This window comes from Thermobia domestica, chromosome 2 (genome assembly GCF_964235325.1).
Source record: "Thermobia domestica chromosome 2, izTheDome1.hap1.1, whole genome shotgun sequence".
Lineage (NCBI taxonomy): Eukaryota > Metazoa > Arthropoda > Insecta > Zygentoma > Lepismatidae > Thermobia > Thermobia domestica.
Window position 1 is genome coordinate 384,947,883 of NC_137455.1, and position 19,205 is coordinate 384,967,087.

General features: G+C 36.8%; 1 protein-coding gene across 1 annotated transcript in view; it reads left to right on the forward strand.

Moving 5' to 3' along the window:
* The window catches only part of LOC145679908 (tachykinin-like peptides receptor 86C), an 80,031-nt gene that overhangs the window by 26,863 nt on the left and 33,963 nt on the right, over nucleotides 1–19,205 (forward strand). Inside the window, exons 2-3 of the mRNA XM_081750417.1 lie at nucleotides 11,927–12,061; nucleotides 18,461–18,541. Of these exons, the coding sequence (XP_081606543.1) occupies nucleotides 11,927–12,061; nucleotides 18,461–18,541 (216 nt within the window). The remainder of the gene's footprint in view (nucleotides 1–11,926; nucleotides 12,062–18,460; nucleotides 18,542–19,205) is intronic.

Here is a 19,205-nt window from a genome sequence, read left to right on the forward strand (position 1 = left end):
GGTCCCGGGTTTGATTCCTGGTAGAGAGCCTTTAAAACGTTAACTGTTCTCGATATTTCTGTGTTCATCTCCTTGTCGTTGAGATTAATGGTCTAAAGTGAAAACAGTAATTAGATAATTTGGAAAATAAGTAATTGAGAAATGTTGAGTTGAATAGTTATTTTTTAAAAACTGGTATAGCGTTCATCTCTAGTGCGTGTGGTTCCTGGTTCAATTCCAGCTTTCGCTACATGGGCTTTGTGGTGGACAAATATTGTATATGTGGGTTTTATTCAGCTTCTCCCGTTCTCCTCCGTCACTTTCCTTCCACCATATGTTCCATCATGCCTTTCAGAATATAATTTCTCCTTATTACTCTCCTAGTCAATTCCATTTTCTCTGTTTGATTCTTTTCCTTGTTTTCCTCTCCCAAATATTTGCTAATTACTCCTGATTGTTTGATTCTTTTTGTTCTACCCAGATTATTTTCTCCATTCTCCCCCATATGCGAATTTCTAACATTTACGGATGTTTTTATTTTCTCCATTCTCCCCCATTTGCGAATTTCTAACATTTACGGATGTTTTTATTTTCTCCATTCTCCCCCATATGCGAATTTCTAACATTTACGGATCTTTTTATTTTCTTCATTCTCCCCCATATGCGAATTTCTAACATTTACGGATGTTTTTATTTTCTCCATTCTCCCCCATACGCGAATTTCTAACATTTATGGATGTTTTTATTTCACTTTCGTGATATTGATATCTCCTTGTATTACAGCAAAGTTCTTCACAGGAAGTACAGTACCCTTACGTAAGTAAATAAGCGTCTGGAGGCCAACATGATTTCATGGAAACATGCCGAACAAATGTGAACTGCCGCTGAATATGACGTAAATGATGATGTGATAATATAGTATAGTAAGTGCCCTCAAGGGAACGCGGACATGGAGGTGAGGAACTGACGGAGTTATCCGGGGTCGCATAATGAGGTATTCATTGGCATGTTGTTATGCTAGTGTACCATTAGTATTATATTAGGTCCACGTCTCATATAGCCTCGCTGCTGAACGGGACGTTAAATTCAAAATCAACTCAACTCAACATTAGTACATAGCAATGGCCACAGATCCTATTTGGAAATATATGTATTTATGTCAGGATTATATATATATGATTATTGTATTTATAAGTTTTTCGTAACTCCTTACTTAATGTGAGTTCCTTCGTGACTATATAGTCAGAATACTCGGTGAATGGTAGGTACATAGAGCTTCGGTGCTGAAAAATGACGTAAATTTACAAATCAATCACCTATTTTTTTTTTTATCCAAATACTATTTGGAAATGAGATTTGTTTTAGTCATATGTAAAATACATTGTTGAGGAGTAACATCCAAAGTAAAATAGAAGTCTAAAGATTGAAACTGGGTAACTTCTAACCTAATAAAGTAAGTATTGTATTGTACAGCCAGCGACAAAAGTTTTTTCCCCGTTTGATGAAATTAGTTTCGCAAGACAAGTATAATCCAGGACAATTAAAATAAAGTTTTCAGTGAATTAAAAAGAACATAATTTTCTGTACGTTCAAGCCGTACCACTTATTCCTAAAATAAATTTTACCAAACGAAAAAAACTTTCGTCGCTGACTGTACATCAATTTCAGTTTTTTTGTTAATTTAATTTTTTATCCTGTAGTTTTAATGAAATTTCATGCTTATATTTTAGTAGAATTACTTATCATTATACATAAATAGACTAAATTCCAGAAACAAGATAGTTCAAACAAATGCGAAAATACTTCTAGAATCTCCAAGCAGTGTTTCAATAAGAGTGGTACTTTCGTTGTGTTTGTTTTGGTGATAGACCTACTGCAAAATCCACTCCATCATGTACATTCATGTCCAAAATGATTGTCGCATATCTATAGCTGTCTTCTTGTACGAATATAATTTGATAATGATTTTGCATGGTACTTTTAATACTGATACTATGTGTATAATCGGAAAATGTATATTGGTGGGAAATTTCATAGGAAAAGAATTATAATTACGAAAATTAGAATGAGTAAAACAAAATCTTGCTAAATGGAAAGAAGAAAGTTTTATTTTCGTTTTGTTGTTCTTATTTACTGCTCTTTTGACATGAAATTTGCCACATACATGTGTTTGGCGATTATACACATACTAACATTATAAGAAATATCAAGCGAATTCGTAATCAAATTATATTCCTACAACAACATATTTATAGACATGCGACAATAATTTTGGACATGAGCGTACCTAGCTTCAACCAAAATGTTGCGTACAGCAATATCATTACTTAAAATTGCCATACAAAGGCGTAGCTCATGATTAAAATGATAGAAAGTTATACTAATTTGATAGAGCTTATGGAGTTCATTAGAACATGGTAGGTTAAACAGGAAACTCTTACAAACGACGTAGCGACTTATTTATCTTAGTTTGAGTCTGGAAATAACTCTTGAGTAAGAAGTTTATAAGTTTGAAAAAAAAAACGTAACTTCGATAATCTTTAATTACCGACAATTAGAACATCTTCTAACAGCCTCATCGACCTTCTTCACTAATTAAAAGTGCCATCAGGCTGGTTTCGTAGATTGGCTAAAAATAAATGCTCTCTATGAACGACCTCAGATTGGCTGCTCGAAATTGTAGTGTTACCAACGAAATAACTGAAAATTCTGCCAGACTCGTATACAAAACCGCTAGAATTTCACTGAAAAGTATGGCACTTTGGAAATATCGTCAAAATCCTGCTAATGCTATGAAAGATGCATAATACTTTAGTCTATATACTTACTATAGTATATATACTTAATAAACAATATATTTTTTTAAAAAAAGTATTTCCTACTATTGGCGTAACTATTGTGCTGCCAAAATGTCTTGAGCCGTGGCAAAAATGCGAACTACAGCTGAGACCCTCACGCACCCACACGCTGAGCCAATAAGGGTTCAGCTGCTGCTAAGTGAGAGAAAGTGAGTGGAATTCCTTGAGCAGCGCTTGCAATGGAAGACTAGGGATCAAGTGAATGTGCTATATGTTTAGCATAATTTCCTAGGGTGGGCATCGACCCTTACTTCTGACATTTAAAGGAACCTTACCTAGGGCTCAACGGTATTCTGCTGGGGTCTGCCCCTTGGTCTCTATCTAGCAACGCTCGTGCTTTCTACTAGCACATAACCTGTAAAGTCGAATGAGTTAATCTTGTCATTGTATCAATACTTGAAAAGACGAAAATGAGCAAATCCTCAGGAATATTTCCCAATCGACTCTGCAGTCAGTACTTTAAATTTGTGTCACATGAGCAGTCTTTGCTAAATTTCGGATAATTTGCTGCTTTTTTCTCCTCTATTTAATAACAAACGTATGGGGAAAAAAAATACCAAAACACGAAATAAATTGAAGCTTACGAAAGAAGGATTTAGGATTTAGATTTCTGGGCTTTCGGCATCTAAGGCCATTTAGCCCGTCACGTTTTTTAAGGGATGACGTCCCTCGGCGAGCACACTGTCCAGGGAAAGGGAAGGAAAAAAGGATTAGGAAAGGAAGGAAGCAGCCTGCAACCTATAAGTTAGGAACTATTCCGGCATTTGCCTGGTGTGAATGAGGGAAACCTCATTCAGGGTGGCTGGCCTGAAAAAGCGTTTTACGCTTTTTTGATCCAATACCTCAACCGGGAATCTAACCCGGGACCACTCACACCGAAGGCGAGAGCGTTAGCAACTACGCTACGCGGAACCACGCGCTTACGAAAGAAACGAGGTATTAAGCAAGTAATAGAAATCGACACATAGGTACGGAAAATCAAAAGGGTCATATGACATTGATAGTTCTTGTAACAGTAACGTAGCCACTTTTCTCAGCAATCATCTGCACTGCAATCAGAGATAAATTCAGGGGGTAGCCCGGGGGGAATCAACCCTTCCCCCCCGAAGAAAATTCATTCCCCCCGAGAAACTCCCAAAATTTCAGTCACAAAATGTAGAAATTACTTCACCCAATTATTTGCTTTTCTTTCCGTGCACGTACAGACGAAATTCGATCTCTCAATATACATATAAATGACGCAGACCCATACCAAATAGTCAAGAAAACTTGTATTTCTTAACGCTATGACCGAGTTTGGCAGAACATGAAATTGCTAATTGTTGAAGAAAGGTTTGTATTTTAGTAGGTACTATACTCTCGCCCTATATTATATATTAGTAGGTACCACTAGCACAGATTGAGATAGGAAAGGAAAGTTAGGGAAGATCTTTCGATCATTCCATATGATATCTGATGTCAGCAGACTTCAGTTCTTGAAAATGTACAGTTCTTGCATTATTTGAAATAAAGCGCCTAAATCCCATTTCTCGCATCGGAAGTAACAGACGTAAATGTGTTTTACGATTGTTAAAGTAAACACACCTTTCTTTAACTAAAAATATATCACTTAAAGGGTGAGATTCAGAGGGCGTAATTTAGAGGGATCAGGGAGGAACAGTTATCCCTCCTGGGTTAGAGATTTATATAGAATTTATCAATATAATAATAGTATATACACCTAAGTGAAAGATTGCTATTGAAGGTTACGAAGATCCTGCTCAGTGCCGTGCCATGGGGGAGGGGCAAGCGGGGCGACGGCCCCGGGAGCCGAAGTAAGGGGCGCAAAATTCGGGAGAGGAAAAAGAAAAGAAGGAAAGAAAAAGAGAGGAATGAAACACATGTGCACATATATAAAATGAAAGGAAAAAAGTAATAAAAAGTGCTTAAAATCAAGGAAAAGCAGGGTTTACTTTTTAAAATGTTCTCACCTTTCGCGGCTGGTCTGTTTACCTCAGTCATATGTACGGGGGTGCCGTCGTATACTCTCGCCCCAAGCGCTGATTTTCCACGACACGGGCACTAATCATACTGAAGATTTCGTAAACTAAACTATTGATGTGTATGCAGTGAAGAAACCAAGGCTAATATGCTTGATTTAGAATCAGAAGTTGAGAAAGAATGATAACTTTTTGTTAAGATATTCCTATGTATATTTGTTTTAGGACAAAAAATATTTGAGTGAATTTAAATCTTTTTTTAAAACTTCTACATTAGTAACAAACAGTAAGTACTGAATATAGGAAATAATAACAAAAATAGCTACTATAAATAGCAGTTAAAGTTTAGTCTAAAATATTTTTGCCAGTCTTTATTTAATGTTTTAGATAAAAATTAAACGATTGTTTTTTTTTTTTAATTGTAACCTCACATTGAATATTTATCAGTAATTAATCTCAATATTAGGTAAGATGTGCATGTGAATGGAATTGTTAAATATGCTGCTTTCTTGCAAAAATAAAGAAAAGCAACCCTCCCCTCCCCGCGAGGAGTTCGCATTCCCCCCGGGTGAAAATGTCTGAATTCAACACTGACTGCAATATATTTGTCCTATCTATTCCAGACGAAAACAAAGATGTACAGAAACATGTGTTACCGAAATACGTTACCAATAGTATTTTGAAATCTGGTTTCCCTACCCTCTGATGATCAATTTTCACTAATTATACACGATTGCAAAACCTCTAGATTTAGCGTGAAACCGCTGATGTTGACAACACTGCGAGATTGTTTTTTGTCCGAGTGTCTTTTGTTTTTCCGTTGTAAGAGTTGAAATAGCAATAAGGAAGTTTGCTTCGGAATGACGAAGGAACTTGTTATACCAGGAAATCATTATTTTATCTGTTCAAAGGGATAAGGAAAAGGTGATTCAATTTATTACTCAATTAGAACCAAAGATGTTATAAAATTGTGGAATTGCCTATATGTATCTTCATCCTATTAACTGAGTGAAGCCCTCCGCCCTCTCCCCCAAAAAACGAGTATCGGTGCGTCTTGTTGGCTACTCTCGTTTCCGCCATATACGTTGGCTTAAAACATTACGATCGTCATGTAAACATGTAGTGTGTCTGTCGTTTCTTTTTACAGTATTTAAGTCGTTGCTCTCCATTATACAATAGTTACATGCTGTCAGTGGCGGATCCAGGGGGCGATCGAGGCGATCTCTCCCCCAGAAGAGGAAACTCTCTTATTTTATATATAAATAAAACCCATCCTAGAGTTTGGAGCTCTTAAAAGTAGCTCTAAGTAGCAGTATTACAACCAACCGCCCCCCCCCCGAGGAAGTCCATCCTGGATCCGCCCCTGCATGCTGCACATATGGCTGTACAAATAGGAGTGAGAAGAAATTACCCGGAATATCCTTTCACAGGTAAGAAAATCACCAATCATAGGATACGTATGGCTTTATTATTTTGTAGTATGGGCAGATCCTTTATTTTATAACATCCTTGATTAGAAGTGTTGACAACAAGAAAGAACAATGAATACTCTCTAAACTAAACTTAGCATGTGACTTGTATCAGAGAGTTATTTGAGTAAAATTTGTCAAATATTTCCCCTGAAACTCCATATTTGAGGATGTACAACAATACACGATTCATAGTCATCTAGCGTGATGTGGAAGAACAATGGGTTATTATTGTGAAACCTTTCGATAGCAACGAACAATTCAGTCTTGTCAGTTGGCGGGAAATTTTCCGTAAAATGGCGGGAATGTGGGAATTTTCCTCTAAAATAAGCTGAAAACCATAAATAAAATCATAACCAGATATTCTCATGATTTTGGCACTTTTTTTCATTAATTCTTACTTTCTTTGTTTGTTTCTCATATACATAACAGGAAACCACTTATTAATCGATCTCAAAGTTCATGGACTAATATCAGCAGAGATCAGTTTTCAGTAGCATCTAACGTCAACGCAAAATAAATGTTATTGGACCAGGCAGTCTGTACGCCAAAGCTCAATATTTAGAGCTACTCCAGATCACTTTTCTCATCATTCAGCTACACTTTGTCCCTCATAAAGCGATACGGATCCCCCAACAGCTTCATCATGTTCATTAAAAACTGCTATTTTTTTCGAGTATAGTTAATCATAAATCATTTTGTTACTGTTTAGTGCGCATGTACGAGGGGTATCCAAAAGTTTTAAATATCACCATGAAAGAATAAAAACATTCAATATTCGCTGTAATTGGTCAAAGTTAGTTCTTCTAAACTTAGTGTCCCTGTAGAGTCACACATTTTCCCCCAGCGTTTCTTCAATTTTTTCAATCCCTCTTTGTAGAAGTCCTGCGATTCTCGCAAACCACTGTTCCACTTCGGAAATGGCATCCTTTCTATCGTCAAATCGCCCACCAGGAAGTGATTTCTTCATCTCGGGAAAGAGGAAGAAGTCACTTGGCGCAAGATCAGGCGAATAAGATGGATGTGGTAAAAGTGTATAGCCTAACCGGTGGGTCGTGGCAAAGTCATGGCGAGTTTGAAGAGGTCAACAAGCGAGGAATCTAGCATGCGGACACCTTATTCATGTGTCGTTCCTCATGAATAGTCCTCCACACATTTCCGTAACTTAGACCAGTCTCCGCCATTACTGTTTCCTAGGTCGATCTCATGTCTTTGAGAATAATGACCCTCACTTTATTTACCATGGCAAGGATCATCATTGATTGAGGGTCTCTTCGCTCGTGGCTCGTCTGTGAGGGACATGTAGCCACTTTGAAAGTTCCGCTTCCATCTTACAACCGTGTCATATGATGAGCTTTTACCCTCATAGACAGCTTTCATTTCGTCGTGGATTTGGCGTGCGTTGTTGCCCTTCAAATGGAGGAACTTAATGACACTTCGGGCTTCAATTTTGTTCATCATGCAGGTTGATGTCTTCTACAGGCTGTGGAAAGAAAAATACTTTAGACACATATTCGATATTTTTCACAAGTATACATAGAAATAACACTTTAAATAAATAAATAAATAATGCACAAAAGTGTCATGTAAATATCTGTATAACTGCTTTATGATAATTTATGATACCCCCTCGTATCTTTATGAACTTGGTCATGCAAAATCACAAATAGTTACTTTTATTTTTTAGGAATGGAATTATTCATTGTATCTATTTTAGTTCGTGTAAAATTTGACATGCAATCTGAAAATTTAATTGCTTTGGACGGGTAATTTCCTGTTGCGAAACTGACAACACGTAGCAATATTTCCCTTGAATAGTACCTGGACACGGTCCTTTTGACTGTCAGAAGCTTAAGCAATGACTTCTTGCCACCCTCAACGTTTCCATATATTTTCTTTTAGGCTATTGATATTTGAACGTTCCTTTTAGATTCGGTTTCTCTCTGGATAGATCTTATCATCTGTAATTAACATGTAAAAGTTTTTAACATATCATCAACCGGAGAAAAACAACGCACACAATATTCCGCCAGTAATATTATTTACGTTACTCCGGCCAATTCTGTAAAAGTTCCGTCAAAACTGACTTAGTTAAACCACAGATAATAGCAAGCAAGATGTGAAATCCTGTAGGAGATTGAAGGGAATTCCCCTACTTAATATTAAAAAAAAAAAACCTCTCCACTAAAACCATAGTGGAGTAAATAAAGTGACACTATTTTCATAAGTTTGAAAGTAATTACGGTAAATAATTAATGTGTATTTGACACGTAATTAATGGGTGAACTAGTGATAACTATATCCGTAATCTTACATAGTTTAATAATTTATGGCTCTTCAAATATGTGAATTCCCTATGTCGAACTATCCGGTGCTTGGGGTCCCTGATTCGATCCCAGCTCGCACCGTGTGGACTTTGTGGTGAACCATCATCGTGCTCGTGGGTTTTCTCGGGGTTCTCCCGTTTCCTCCCACTCTCTTCATTCCACTATTTTCATTCATTTCTCATCATCACCGTCTCCTTTAACCTCACCGGCATAGCCGTGGGACGTAAAACTTAAAATTTCATTTCATTTTCTTTCTATGTCGAAATATTCCACTGCGAAGGTTTTATTATTTATTTATTTATTTATTTACACTTCTGTCTCCCCTTTCACTGTTTAGATTTCGCACCGAGATCGCAAGTACGAACATACATCAGCTATCCACATCCCCCTCATTCATTTACCTGTGTAAATTGCGAATGAAACCTATTTTTTTTTTAAAAAAAAAGTAGAACAATGAAAATATAAAGATAAAAGATATAAAGAATCTAAAGATAAAGTTATAAGGTGAATATATTTTTATATAGACTATTTTTATTACTAGAAAGAATGTTGAATTCCATCGTAAAGTTATTTTAGTTTCTATTTTTTTTAAGAAAAAAAAGAAGAAAAGTAAGAGTAAGGAAGGCAATGACACGGGTTGTAGATCGTGGCAACACTGTTGTGCGAGTTGTGCAAGGATGTTATAAAATAGAGGATCTGCCCTTAGAATAAAATCTTGAAGCCATACGTCACAGTTTACCCACCCATACTCTGCCCACTCCATCCAATAATATCGCAATGTTTTGAGCCATCAATCATGACGCTTCATTGAGTTAATAGGATGAAGATACATATGGCCAGATCCTCTATTTTATAACATCCCTGGAGTTGTGATTGCAAGTTCTTTCCCTTATAGATCGGTGGAGTAGGGGACGGCTGAGTAGTTGCTCGAGTAGTGTGTTGGTTTCCCTCTTTCTTATGGATGAGTTGAGTGGTGGTGTAACTTAATTGGAGAGATTAGCGAGAGAAGGTGAAATGAGGTTGTTTGAAAGCATTCAAACGCAATATGCATGGTGTATTTATACTTACTTAGTGCTAAATTTTCTCAATTTCATCAATTTGAGTGATTTTGTGAAAATTGATTGTGGAAAGTTGAAGTAAATCCGTTTTTTTTTTTTTTTTTTGTCTTTAGAATATTTTAAAGGTAATATCTTGTTTCCTTCTACATTCTGTGGAAGTTGTGACAGAGCTCTGTTTAACTTAACACGTTCCCTGCGTTACAAGTCACCGATAGCTCGTGCGGTCTTACTTTGAGCTTCTCTCCACAGATGACGAAACGGTATTTCAAATTTACACTTCAGCCATCTGTTCACAAAACCTGAAGCTACATGACATCAAAGCAGGACGAGACAGACGGTGATTCGTATAGCACTGAGATCCAAACTCAGTTTTACATCGCCGCAGCGAACGTGTTAAGGTTTGATGCGAGTTCAAATCGACTCACTTCATCTTGTATAAATTTAATTATAAATAAGTCAATCCGATTGGAGGAATGGAATCCACCAAGACGAGAGGATTAAAAGGTAATCTTTTTGAGCAAAAGTAATACGTGGAAGAATAGAGAAAAGTAAAATTGGTAAGTGAAGCATTTTATCAAAAGTGGTTGTAGCAGGAACGGATCAAGGGGGAGGGGGAGATCGGGACAATCACCCACCCCCAGAAGAGGAAACTTTCATATTTTATATATAAATAAAACCCATTCCAGAGTTTGGATCTCTTAAAAGTAGCCTAAGTAGTATTATTACAACCCACCGCCCCCCCCCCAGAAGTCCGTCCTGGATCCGCCCCTGGGTTGTATGGGTTTATTTGACCTAAGGTGATGGTCCTTTAGCGAGATAGTTGGGAGTATGTGAAGAGAATTACATATGAGCGAAATCAATACTCGTACCAGTTCTCTGAATTTTTTAAAGAAAAATAGTAATCTCCAACTTCCCAAATAGTAATCTCCCCCAAATAAAGTTTCAACTCCACCTTGCTTTACAAGTTGGACTATTTTTTTTAAGACAAACAATTCAATGTTCATTATAATTTGTTATATTAGTTATGATTTATCATTTCTGCCTTCAGGATTTCGTTGTTTCGTTTATTCTCTTTATCCGAGTATCATTGCCTTGCTTAATTTTTAAACGGAAAGATTGAGGTTTGTGATGACTTGAGAATTGAATTAGATTATTATTGATTTGCGGATTGGTTGAGAGCAGTTATTTATTATGGTATTTAAATTCCAGAAGTTTGAAAAATTGTAGGGTGGATGATAAATTAGAATTTTGATTACGCTGAACGAAATGATTAGATATAATTTACCTGTTGCATGAATATTGATCATTTTGACTAATGTATTTGTTGAAAAATATAAATGGATACGATTATATTGTTAAATGAATAGACGAATTGAAGGAAGAAATTAGGAATACTTATGTGTATTAATTTGATATGCTCGATGGTATTTTAGGAGCATATTGCGTGAAGAAATGTTGTGGACTGCTCTGAACAAAAAGACTTAATTTTTTGATTTTTTGAAGATATTTAAGAAAATTGTAAATTAGGGCCCGGATTATTATGAACTTACGATTGTGTGTTTCTTCCCGAATTTTGGAATTTATTGAATTAACTCAAAATAGACTCCTGAAATCGGTTCGTATTTGAGATATTGAAGAATCAGGACGAATTGGTTGATATTTTTTAATTCGATTAGATCATTCTTATTCCTGGTTACATTCACAAGTGATTATTCTTTATTATGTTTTAATTATTGTTGTTGTTGTTGCCTGTATATGTATTTATCTAAGAATAAGTACATATTCAGAGCATGGTTTATTATTTGATAACAAAATTGTTTTCAATTGAAATTATTGTGATATATATATATATATATATATATATATATATATATATATATATATATATTCCTTATCCTTATGAATGAATATTGAATTGTCTGAGTTGAGCAATGACCAGGCATTTTGGGTCCCGTAGTTCCGTCTGTTGTAGGGTTTGCTTTTCAGATTGAGTCTGAGGTGACCAGTCAATATTTTGCTATTGTTTTTTTTTTTTCTCTTTGTTGACTGCTTATCTTTGATTCGACAGTACTTGATGGATAGGAATGTTAAATTGTTTCTAGTGGTTAATGACTCCAGAGTAAATTTCTCATCGTGGTTGTTGTCCTTGTGTTCAGTTGTTAATGACTCCAAGGTAAATTTGCTCTAAACAAGGTATTTCTATATATGTGAAGTAAATAACTATTTGTTTACAAAAGGTATTGTTAAATGTTCCAGGTACGTGGCGATTGTACGTCCCCTCCAGCATCACATGACGAAGGCTAAGGCGAGAATCTCTGTTCTGTTGATCTGGCTTTGTAGTATGGCGTTGGCAGTCCCCTGTCTCTTGTATTCCACTACACAGATCATCAGGTGAGTGCATACAAAGACAATTAAGTTTTTCTTTAATTCTAACAATGTCATTTCTTTCTGATATCAGAATTTTATCTACTTATATAATAAGTGTTATGCCTTATAGCTCGCATTCTGCTAAGATACGTCTATAATACAATTGTCAGAGCCATCTGCATCGGTTATGTAAAAAGCAGGGATAAAGAGAGATAATTATATGCAAAAAATATCCAAATAAACTTGCCTACAAAATATTCAATCTCATTTATACAAATTGTTTAATCTTCTACTAACTACTTAGAATTTCAACAAGCTAAATATAAAAATAATGCATTATTAACTTTTATCGGTAGAGTCAAATCGCTAATTATTTGTTCAACTGACATTTCTGTATGTGTGATTTCCATTTTTATATTTTGGTTAACTCTTTCAGACTTCCTTAGATATGTCAATTTATGAATTTGGTAATTTGCACCTTTATACCAAAGAAATTTGTTATTACCAACAAATGTAATTACTCCCGCGACGCATCTGACAACAGCTAGTACAGTTTACAGTTTCCTGAAAGAAACAAGCAACAAAATTTTGTACTCATATCATTCGAAGGTTTAATTGCAAGGCCAGGAATGATAATTACATTTATGAAACACTCGAACACTTTTATTGCCATCAACACTTATATATATAATAAAAAATAAATAATAAAATATAAAATATAGATAAGTTTACTTATGGCTAGAAAATAACTTAATGTTGTTAAGTTATGGCTAAAAAAAGAGTAGGGTTTGGTTGGATGAGTGCCTGGAGTCTAGAGACCTGCACGGGCCGGGCCTGGCCCGAGGCCCGAAGCCCGGCCCGGCCCGCGGGCCGGGCTTGGGCGGGCCGACACTGTTATTTCTTTGGGCCGGGCCGGGCTTGGGCGGGCCGACACTGTTATTTCTTTGGGCCGGGTTGGGCTTGGGCTGGCCGACATTGATTTCTCTTCAGGTCGGGCCGGGCTGGGGCCGATCAATTGCAATTCTTTAATAATCATTGACTTTCGTTAAACGATAATTGGAATAAAGCCAAACGTTGAAGAAGTGTGTCCGTGAAAAATGTTACAAAGAATGCAATAGCTATTTACATTTTGTGTTGCTTAGCGGCTCCACTTCTACTATTAGTCCAGGAACTTTAGTCAAAAAATGGGTGTTTCTTCGGAAAAATTAGAAGCCAAGGTTTTTCTTCACAAAAACGTTCATTAGGTAATTCTAAATGACATATCAAAAGTCCCCGACTTTCTGCTGTACGCTTCCCCTTTTTTCGGGGGTGGAAGTGGGGGAGGAAAATGCAATTTAAAATACAATCAAATTCAGCTTATTTGCATGTTAACCTAAATATTCTGAATAAAAAAACAAAATTTTTCGGGAACACTTAGCATATGTGCTCGTAAATGTTTCACAGGAAGTCCCAAAGAATATCGGGTAGGGTTTCGGAAATATGACGTCATCAATATGGCCGACACCAAAATTTGTAGTGTTTTGTGGGAATGGTTATAACTTCCCGCAGAATAGTGGTAAAACCGTCGTTTTTGTTTCAGATTGAAGATAATTAATTAGCAAATGTACGGAATGAAGCGTGATTCTGCATTGTTAATTTCTTTCGAGATACAATAACAAAAAAACTAGTTTTTGAGTACTTGGTTTTAAGTGTAAATTCAAGTAACTCAGTAATCATAAAATATTTCAAAATATATCTTCAAATAAAGGTTGTAGAACATTATAAAGCCTTTCCAACGGTATCTGTACCTGCATTTTTTGTAACTAAAACCAACTAAATGGCAGAGGTCCAACTGCACAATTATGGGACCAGTATTTAGATTTGGTGTTAATCCGTAAAGAGTTTATTAGGGCAGAGAGGATGGTGTGACTGGAAGGCATATCTATCTGCAGTGAAGAGGATGATTCCGTATTTTCACGCCGCAGGACATTTTTTGTACGCTAAAAGTGCCAACTTGTTTGTATATACAAGACATGGTAAAGTTGGAGTACATAATGGATGGAGAAATCTATAGAAAATTTACTGCAGACTTTTTCACTGTTAAGCGATCAGACAAATTTGTTAGTGGAACTCCAACAGATATGGTAATAGAACAGTCACTCATGAAGTCTTCAAAGATACGAGGAGGCTTTGTGCATGGAAGAAGTACAAGAGAGAATGTTTTAACTAAGTTTGTTGTTGGTTTTTTAAGGGCGAGTAACATTTCTGAAGGACTAGAAAACTTTTGTGGGATTTCGTTTGCAAGTGCAGAACAGCACGTAGATGCACGAGAATCTCGAATCAAATGGGACCAAGATGTTAGGAAAGTATCAGAGTGGTTGAGTTCCCACAACCCTTTCCCAAATATACAAGTGATCATGTCTATAGCAACAGGGGTTACAGGTAATATGGAGAAGATAAACTGCTACGATGCACTGAACATTGGAGAACTATGATGGAAAGAAAAGTTGGTGACAATTTTCATGACATAAAATATTCTCGCACTGATAGGGTTCTTTCTCTTCAAACAGTGAACAGTCACCTTACGGTACATGATGTTACTATGCCTGTCGATCCACTGCTGTTGTTTCAACGATTCAGCATAATCAAAAGATCAGATGATGACCTTCGAGCATGTTTAAATTTCGAACTGGATCCTTACCCAATGACTCCTTTCGATGCAACTGGAATGAGAAAAACGAAAAAATCATCCTTATTCAACATCTTCAACCCAACCAATGTTCATCCTGATCTCGGAAACGCAAACTACGTCCTTGATGGAGGGTTCCTTCTTCATCGAGTGGTGTGGCGTCAAAACGATTCTTTCATGGAAATTTGTGATAAATATGTGGCATATGTGGAAAAACACTTCGGTCAAAACACTGTCATCGTATTTGATGGGTATGGCAATCCTCAGAAAAATGTAAAAGGCACGGAGCAACTTCGACGGTACTCGAAAGCAGCATCAAAAACAATTATATTTGATGGAAACATGGTTGCGACTACGAGCCAAGAAAACTTTTTCGCCAATACAAACAACAAAAGTAGGTTGATTGCTTTGCTCACTGATAAATTCAAGGCTGTCAATATTGATGTCAAACAAGCAGAGAATGATTCTGATGTCCGCATTGTAGAAACCGCACTCACGATATCAAAAATTAATTGTAATTCTACAGTTATTGTTGATGGGGATATTCATTTGTTAGTAATCACAACAGCCCGAACTTCGCCGAATTTAGAAATTTTTTTCTTGAAGCCAGGAAAAGGAAAGACAGAACAGAAGATTTACTCATCAAGGAGTTTAGAAGGTGTATTCAAAAATCACATTTTATTTCTACATGCTTTTTTAGGCTGTGATGGAACATCTGCCATTTTTCAGAAGGGGAAATCAGCTTGTTTGAAATTATTACAAAAACGTCCAGATTTAAAACATGTCGTAGAAATTTTTAATCGAAGTAATGTTTCCCATCCAGAAATAACTGAAAATGGCATACACTTTTTTTTTGGGGGGGGGGGATTATACAGTGCATCTGCAAATGACATTTCACTAAATGATTAGCGTTACCATTATTTCACCAAATCCGTGAAGAGAAATAAGTCTGTCGATTTAAAAGCCATACCACCGACTTCAGCTGCAGCACAACATTTGTTTCGGGTTTATTACCACGTACAAACATGGCTTGGAAACCAACTAAATCCTGAGGAGTGGGGTTGGGTTATGAAAGACAATTTGTTAGTACCAATTCGATCAACGCAGCCACCTGCTCCACCGTCCCTTTAAAATGATTTTCTGTTCATGATTTAAAGGATGCGGCAATGTGTGTGGATGTCGAAAGCTGGGTCTGTTCTGTTCTCTTGCTTGTGCAAATTGTCACGGACAATCCTGTTTGAATGTCACTCCAACGGAAGGAATATCTGAACGTGAAATATTCATGGACGCCGAAGAAATAGAGGCCGAATACTTACCGAGTTCCTTTGCTGATTGATAAATAATAATTGTAATAATTATAGCATGTCCCAAACCGGGTGGACATGCTATAATTACAATTATTATTTATCAATCAGCAAAGGAACTCAATAAGTAAACCATTACAGGTAAGTTGAATAGTTTACATTTCTTATTCGTTATTACTCTGAATTTTACATTTCTCATTCTATAAACGATAAGAATCTATCGCCGAACGTTGTAAATCCTCATTTTTGTATCTATGTCTGGGGTGTATGTGACTTACGGATTCTAATGCGATATTGAATCTTATATCCAATATTTTTTATATTTTTTTTCAAAAAAGTAGGCTTATATTGTCTTTACAAGAGTCGGTATATTAAACAAAACAACATATCTTCCTTACATTTCAAAATACAAAAAAAAAAAAAATGCAGGTACAGGTACCGTTGGAAAGGTTTTATAATGCCCTACAACTATTGTTTGAAGATATATTTTGAAATATTTTATGATTACTGAGTTATTTGCATTTACACTTAAAACCAGGTACTCAAAAACTAGTTTTTTTGTTATTGTATCTCGAAAGAAATTAATGATACAGAACCACGTTTCATTCCGTACATTTGGTAATTATTTATCTTCAATCTGAAACAAAAACGACGGTTTTACCACTATTCTGCGGGAAGTTATAACCATTCCCACAAAACACTACAAATTTTGGTGTCGGCCATTTTGATGACGTCATATTTCCGAAACCCTACCCGATATTCTTTGGGACTTCCTGTGAAACATTTACGAGCACATGTGCTAAGCGTTCCCGGTAAATTTTGTTTTTTTATTCGGAATATTTAGGTTAACATGCAAATAAGCTGAATTTGATTGTATTTTAAATTGCATTTTCCTCCCCCACTTCCACCCCGAAAAAAGGGGAAGCGTACAGCAGAAAGTCGGGGACTTTTGATATGTCATTTAGAATGACCTAATGAACGTTTTTGTGAAGAAAAACCTTGGCTTCTAATTTTTCCTAAGAAAAATGCTAAAGTTCCTGGACTATATAGAGGAATGCAGGCATTATGCGGTAATTGAGCTCTGACCATGACCATCACTGAACTCAAAATATAAAAAGAAGAGGTGGGAATGTTTTGCCTGTCGCTAAACAATATTGCCATCTTCACTTTATGTTAAAAATCAATAAGGTTAGATTTTTGTTACAGGAAATGGAGTTTTTGTTCTCTCGATGACAGGCAAAGTTCTAGGAGGCAATGGTACCATTCGGGAGGCAAGCGTCAGGTTGTGAACCAAAGTTTAGAAAATGTTTCTGAGGGTTCGGTCAAATTTAGTACTAAATTTTGAGAAAGATTGGGGCTCGAGCTAATTTTTTAAAAAATTTATCGGGCCGGGGTCGGGCCAAAAACTTTTAAAATTTATCGGGCCCGGGCCGGGCTTGGGCCAAGAATTTTGAAAAACTTATCGGGCCGGGCCGGGCTCGGGCCGAAAATCTCTAAAACTTTTCGGGCCCGGGCTGGGCCGGGCCTAGGTACGTTCGGGCTGGATTGGGCTCGGGCCGAAAAATTCGGCCCGTGCAGGTCTCTACTGGAGTCCCTTTCGAGCACTCAAACTATATGTAACGTGGACTTACAGCTTAAGATGGAAACCGAACCACCTTACCTTCAAATTTCAATGTTTGCCTACCTGAAATCGAAGCTGGGACCCCATGTACCAAGCCCGTACGTGCCACTAGACCAGCGATGAAGGCAAGAAAGACACATTATTTCAAAGAAAGACTGTACACATAAAATGTTATTTTCTTTTGCCGCATGCTGTACATAAGCTGCCTTTCATTATACATCGGACGGGACAGAATTTTCACGACAAGAGGCAGGGCTTTCCTCATACAAAAGGTACGCTTTTCCGAGACGAGATAGGCTCTCCCAATACAAACAAATACATTTTCCAAGACGAAACAGGGCTCTCCCAGTACAAACAGGTAAGTTTTCCGAGACGAGATAGGCTCTTCCAATACAAACAGATAAATTTCTGAGACGAGACAAGGCTCTCCTAATACAAACAGATACGTTTTCCGAGACGAGGCAGGGCTCTCCTAATACAACAGATAAGTTTTTCTAAGACGAGACAGGGCCCTTCGAGTACAAACAGATACAGTTTTTCGCGACGAGACAGCTTCAATTCTTGTCACTTGCGCAACTCTAAAGCTGCCTACCAAGCGGGAAACTAAAACAGGGGCGATGAAAAATTCCAGAGAAATTGTTGCTCCGTAAGAAACTCATAGCGTCTTCCGTGATTACAGGACATTAGAGGTCAAAGCTGTTATATTGTATTAACTTCATGGCTTACGAAGTCCGATAATTCATTGCCAACGAACAAAATTCTGGTATACCTATAGTTTATGAAACCAATATTTATTATTATTATTATTATTATTATTATTATTATTACAGATACCCCAACGGAGAGACAGCAACCAGATGTTACATGTTATGGCCTGACGGTGACTCTACACATTCGCTGCTGGATTACCTGTAAGTATAACAACTTCCTGTTCACAGGCCGAACACTGGGAATTTTAACTGCTTCCCCACTTTCAACTGTTTGCTTTGATACACAGACATGAAAATATGATTTCAAAGGGAAGAACGAAGGAGAATATTTAATCTGTTGTAATACTTTAAATTTTATTTAAAAATAAAATTATTGAAGTTATAAGCTTGTAGACCTCCGAATTATGAAGGATGAAGCGGTAAAACTTCTTTATGTTAACCATTTCAGATGAAACATGTTGGAGTTCCAAGTGTCCGGAAATAGTGTAGCACTTTCATCTTGCTTGTAAAATGAAACTACGATACACAGAGGCAGAATAAAGAACTTAGTTTCCTCAAACATATAGCAAAAGTGAATGTCCACTACAACATACTCTCCACGTGATTGTCTCCACATGAACACCGTTGGCTGCTTGTAGAATGCCAGTTTCACCCTTAAAAGCTCAAGAATGCATGGTGTTACGTAATGCTTTCTTGGAGACCAATGATGCACCTCACGTTTGTTTTGGACATGAAATGCTTGAGTGTTTCCATAGAAAGAAATCACATGGAGTTATATCGGAAGAACTAGGTGGCCATTGTATTAAACCACTTTGAACAATAGCTTCCTCCTGCGTAGACGCCACCTATGATTATTCAGCCAACT